This window comes from Leucopleurus acutus, assembly GCF_964270905.1.
Source record: "Leucopleurus acutus genome assembly, chromosome: 12".
NCBI lineage: Eukaryota > Metazoa > Chordata > Mammalia > Artiodactyla > Delphinidae > Leucopleurus > Leucopleurus acutus.
In genome coordinates, this window is record NC_139154.1 from 87,668,927 (window position 1) to 87,674,422 (window position 5,496).

General features: G+C 39.5%; 1 protein-coding gene across 1 annotated transcript; it reads left to right on the plus strand.

Moving 5' to 3' along the window:
• Positions 1 to 2,756: 2,756 nt before the first annotated feature.
• On the plus strand, positions 2,757 to 3,191 carry LOC309969505 (small ubiquitin-related modifier 1-like; the record flags this gene model as incomplete). The annotated part of the gene is made up of 2 exons (XM_082851337.1): positions 2,757 to 2,919; positions 2,981 to 3,191. 2 exons carry the CDS (start codon positions 2,757 to 2,759, stop codon positions 3,049 to 3,051), a joined length of 234 nt encoding a protein of 77 aa, XP_082707463.1. The 3' UTR covers positions 3,052 to 3,191.
• Between the last annotated feature and the right edge of the window lie 2,305 nt (positions 3,192 to 5,496).

Genomic DNA, 5,496 nt, shown 5'->3' on the forward strand with positions numbered 1-5,496 from the left:
GTGCATAGTAAATGACACTGCTTAACTCAAAGTCTTCTGAAGTTTGAGCTCTGTGTTGTAACAGTGCAGACATTCTGCCTTCTCCTTCTCAACCAGCCAATGGCAAAGCTCATGTCCAATGTTCCACAGTCAAAGATTCTCACTGCCCTAAGTGGAGACCTTGGCAGTCTAGAAGTAAAACAGGAAAAAAATATTAAAGTTATACAAAGACAGGATGATTCTTTCCTCCCAGAAAAGGAATCTAAGTCTTTCACAAATACTTGAGAAATATTTGATAGAAATTGTTATAGTTGCTTTATACTTTGAATCGCAAGAAGGTGAAACAGTGTTAATGTCATTACACAGGGAGCTGTCAAGAACACCTAGAGCCATGGTATATAATTGGTTGAACACTCATCCTTCCTAATAGTAATACACTGCATTTTTAGAGTACTTTATGCTTTTCAAAGTGATTTCACATTCATTATTTCATTTGAATCTCGCCATCTTAGTATCTTATTTGAGCCAAACAATTGCTCTTCAGATGAAAATCAAAAAGTTAAGTAACTTGCCTGAGGCCACCCAGCAAAATCAGCAATGTGGTTTCTACTAACCCAGTGTCTGCTAAAGAGTGCGAATCTGTTTTTGATTTCCCCCAATATTACGAAAATTTTCAAACATATAAAAAAATTGAATTATACAGTCAACCTTATACCCACCCACTAGATTCTACAATTAACATTTTACTATATTTGCTTTATTACATACCTATCCAACCCTTTCTCCATCTATCAATCCCTTCCATATTTTAATGCCTTTCAAAGTAAGTGACAGGTATCAGATCGACATGCATATTATTAACTAAAGTTTAATAGTTTTAATGCTTTTTAGAAAGGTAAATCTGCTTGTGATTTTGAAGTAGGGAAAAGCTTTGCTTTTCCTCCCTGACCCCAAAGAATGTTTTTTTTGTTGTTTTTTTTTCCTGCTGCGTTGGGTCTTCGTTGCTGCACGCGAGCCTTCTCTAGTTGCGGAGAGTGGGGGCTACTCATCGTTGTGATGCGCGGGCTTCGCATTGCGGTGGCTTCTCTCGTTGCGGAGCATGGGCTCTAGGCGTGTGGGCTTCAGTAGTTGCAGCACGCGGGCTCAGCAGCGGTGGTGCACGGGCTTAGTTGCTCCGCGGCATGTGGGATCTTCCCGGACCCGGGCTCGAACTTGCATTGGCAGGCGGATTCCGTTCATTCATTCATTCATTCATTCATTTATCTATGGCTGCGTTGGGTCTTCGTTGCTGCGCACGGGCTTTCTCTGGTTGCGGTGAGCGTGCGCTACTCTCCGTTGCGGCGTGCGGGTTTCTCATTGTGGTGGCTTCTCTTATTGGGGACACGGGTTCGTGCCCCAGTCCGTGAGGATCCCAAGTGCCGCGGAGCGGCTGGGCCCGTGAGCCATGGCCGCTGAGCCTGCGCGTCCGGAGCCTGTGCTCCGCAACGGGAAAGGCCACAACACTGAGGCCGCGTACCGCAAAAAAAACCACAACAAAACCCTTGTCCCCTGCATTGGCAGGCAGATTCTTAACCACTGCGCCACCAGGGAAGTCCCAAGAATGGTCTTGATAAAAGACTCTCCCTTCACGTCTTCTATAGTCCACTGATTAACAAACTGGAAAGTACAAATAAAAAAGCCTAAGAAGGCCCACCTTCTCATTGGCTATGAACTAATCCCCCAACTGTAATATCTGCTGAGTGAATAATGCTTTGTGAAATATGATTTACAGCATGGTTCTGCACCGTGGCACTACAGACATGTAGGGCTGGGTAACTCTTCGTTGCAGGGGGCTATCCTATGCATCACAGGATGTTTAGTAGCATCCCGGGTCTCCACCACCAGATGCCAGTAGCAGTCAACACACTTTCTCCAAGTTGTAAAAAAACAAAAATGTCTCCAGATATTGCTAAATGTCCTCCTGGGGGCAAAATCACCTGTTAAAAACCACTGACCTAGAGACATTAGCCTGTTTACACAGCATTTCCTTCTTAAGTCAATAAACTTCTTTGATAGGTATTGTCACTCAGCCAAACATGAGTTCTTAGGAGAAAATGTTGTTCCAAAGTCAATTATCTCTGTGACCAAGTCTTTTAACTTCTGAGCTTCAGATTGTTTTATATATAAATCAATTTTTTAAAAACCTTTTTATTTTTAATATTTATTTTATTTTATTTTGGTCGAGTCGGGTCTTTGTCATGGCACATGGGATCTTCGTTGTGGCATGTGGGATCTTTTGTTGCGGCGCACGGGCTTCTCTCTCGTTATGGCGTTTTCTCTTTTCAAGTTGTGGCGCGGGCTCCAGAGTGCACGGGCTCTGTAGTTTGCGGCACAGCAGGCTCTCTAGTTGAGGCACACGAGTTCAGTAGTTGTGGCACGTGGGCTTAGTTGCCCTGTGGCATGTGGGATCTTAGTTCACCGACCAGGGATTGAAGCCACCTCCCCTGCATTGTAAGGCAAATTCTTTACCACTGGACCATGAGGGATGTCCATATAATTCAATTTTAAAATTACACTGATGATGATGATGTCATATTATCATTAAAGTGTAAAAACAGAACAACTTTGCTCATTAAGGGAGGACTTATTTGCCAGTTATAGTTTATTTTGTAAATAAATCATGTACAGCTGCTGTGTTGTACTGTGGGGAAGGGAGATGGATTTGTAGACCCCAGAGCGAGGTTCTGCCTACCCGAGGCCGCTGCTGTGCGGAGACCCCAGGGGAAACCACAGTCACCATGTCTGACCAGGAGGCAAAACCTTCAACTGAGGACTTGGGGGATAAGAAGGAAGGAGAATATATTAAACTCAAAGTCATCAGACAGGATAGCAGTGAGATTCACTTCAAAGTGAAAATGACAACACATCTCAAGAAACTCAAAGAATCATACTGTCAAGACAGGGAGTTCCCATGAATTCACTCAGGTTTCTCTTTGAATTGCTGATAATAACACTCCAAAAGAACTGGGAATGGAGGAAGAAGATGTGATTGAAGTTGATCAGGAACAAGCAGGGGGTCGTTCAACGATTTAGATATTTTTATTTTTTCTTTTCCCTTAATCCTTTTTATTTTTAAAAATAGTTCGTTTGTAATGTGGTGTTCAAAACAGAATTGAAAACTGGCACCCCATCTCTTTAGAACATCTGGTAATTTGAATTCTAGTGCCCATTATTCGTTATTGTTTGTTTTCATTGTGCTGATTTTTGGTGATCAAACCTCAGCCCAGTTCATATCACCCTCTCCTTTTTAAAAATTACATGTGTGCACAGAGAGCCCGCCTTTTCCAGGACTGTGCATTTACAGGCTTGTGATAAATAAGATTGACGAATGCGAGTGCTCATAATGACTGTCCAATTGGCCCTGAAGTTCTAGCATGTGATCGCTTCACTCCTGGACTGTGACTTTCCGTGGGAGATGGAAGTTTTTCAGAGAACTGAACTGTGGAAAAATGACCTTTCCTTAACTTGAAGCTACTTTTAAAATCTGAGGGTCTGGACCAAAAGAAGAGGAATAGCAGGTTGGAGTCAAGGTGACAGAGGTGGTGAAAATAATGACTAACTCCAAAGATGGCTTCACTGAAGAGAAAGCATTTTAAGATGAAAGAAAAATCTTGTCAGAAGATCCCAGAAAAGTTCTAATTTTCATTAGGAGTTGAAGTTATTCATGCAGAAGTGTATACAGCAGAGCGCTGCTCTTTTTGACTTTATTTATACTTTTTGGCCTGGGATATGGGTTTTAAATGGACATTGTCTGTACCAGCTTCATTAAAATAAATAAAATATTTGTAAAAAAAAAAACCAAAAAAATAAATCATGTAAATCTATGATCTTTTCAAAAATGCAAATTGAAAAAAATGTTAAAAGACAAGTCATCTTACAAAATAATGGTGCAAAAGCAAACTAAAAAGCTAAAGACCCTTTTATGCCCCACTATTATCACTACCACTATCCCTACATGCCCCCCAAAATCCTCACTTTTCAAGAGTAAATACAGTTATTTGGCAGTAATACAGGCTGCCATATATCCATCAGATTATTTTCTTTATAAATAAATAAATACATATATGTATGGATGTGGGTTTTTGTTTTTATAAAAATTGAATTATATTATACTCAGTGTTCTGAAGTTTGCCTTCTTAACATTTTTCCATAGATTTCTTCCCATGTCAGCACAAACGGCCTTAACACCATCTTTAGCTGCTGAACAGTAATCTGTAGTGTGAATAGACCATAGTTGAACCAGCTCTACCAGTGTGTTTTTAGTTCTAGACAATGCTGCAATGAACATCCTAAACATTGACCTCAGAACATAGATGCAAATATTTCAGTAGAAAAGATTCTGAACATTGTTTTTAGTTTTCTTAATTTATTGGGTACAGAATAAGATTTTATTGGGAGAAAAAAGTTCTACTTCTAAAAATATTATCATCATTAAATATATCTTCTTCATCCTATCTCACTTTCTATACTCAAATACATTCCAGGCAGATAAAACATTCAACTACAAAAGATGGAACTGCTAACGCAGTAGAACAAAAAAAGGAGAGAATTTTTTTCTTAAACTATTTTTTAAGGATATCAGATTGAGGATGGCCTAAATGACACAAAACCCAGAATCCAGAAAATATTAAATCCAGAAATGATTAATTGTTTCCTATTTATTTCAGTGGTTTTATTTTAAACTTCTTTTTTGAGGTATATTTTACATACAATAAAATTCACCCATTTTAAGTGTATAATTCAATAATATTTATAAAATTTATAGAGTTAGGTATCCATCCCTACAATTAAGTTTTAGAACACTTCCATCACCCCAGAAAGATCCCTCTTGCCTTCTGGAGTCAATCACCATGCCCACCCTTAGGCAATCACTAATCTACTTTCTGTCGCTATAGATTTACCTTTTCTGGACACTTCATATAGATGGAATCATACGATATGTGGCCTTTTATGTCTGCCTTCTTTCATTCAACATGATGTTTTCAAGGTGCGACCACATTGTAGCATATATCAGTACTGCATTCCTTTATATTGCTGAACAGTATTCCACTGTATGGTTATATCATTTTGTTTATCCATTTACCACCTTATAGATACTTGGATTGTTTCCACTTCAGGGCTATCACGAACACTGTTGAGAACATTAACATGCAAGTCTTTGTGTAGACAAATGTCTTCATTTCTCTTGGGTAGATACCTAGAATTAGAATTACTGGGTGGTAGGGTAAGTTTACGTACAAGGTTTTAAGAAACCGCCAAACTGTTTTCCAAAGTGACTGTGCCATTATACATTTGCACCAGCAACACATGAGGGTTCCTTTCTCCATTTCCTGGCCAACACGTGTTACTGTCTCCTTGGTTATAGCCATTTGCCTATAGTGGGTGTGAAGTGGTATCTCACTTGGTTTTTATTGCATTTCCCTAATGAATAATGATGTTGGCAAAATTTCACGTGCTTACTTAGCCATATGTCTATCT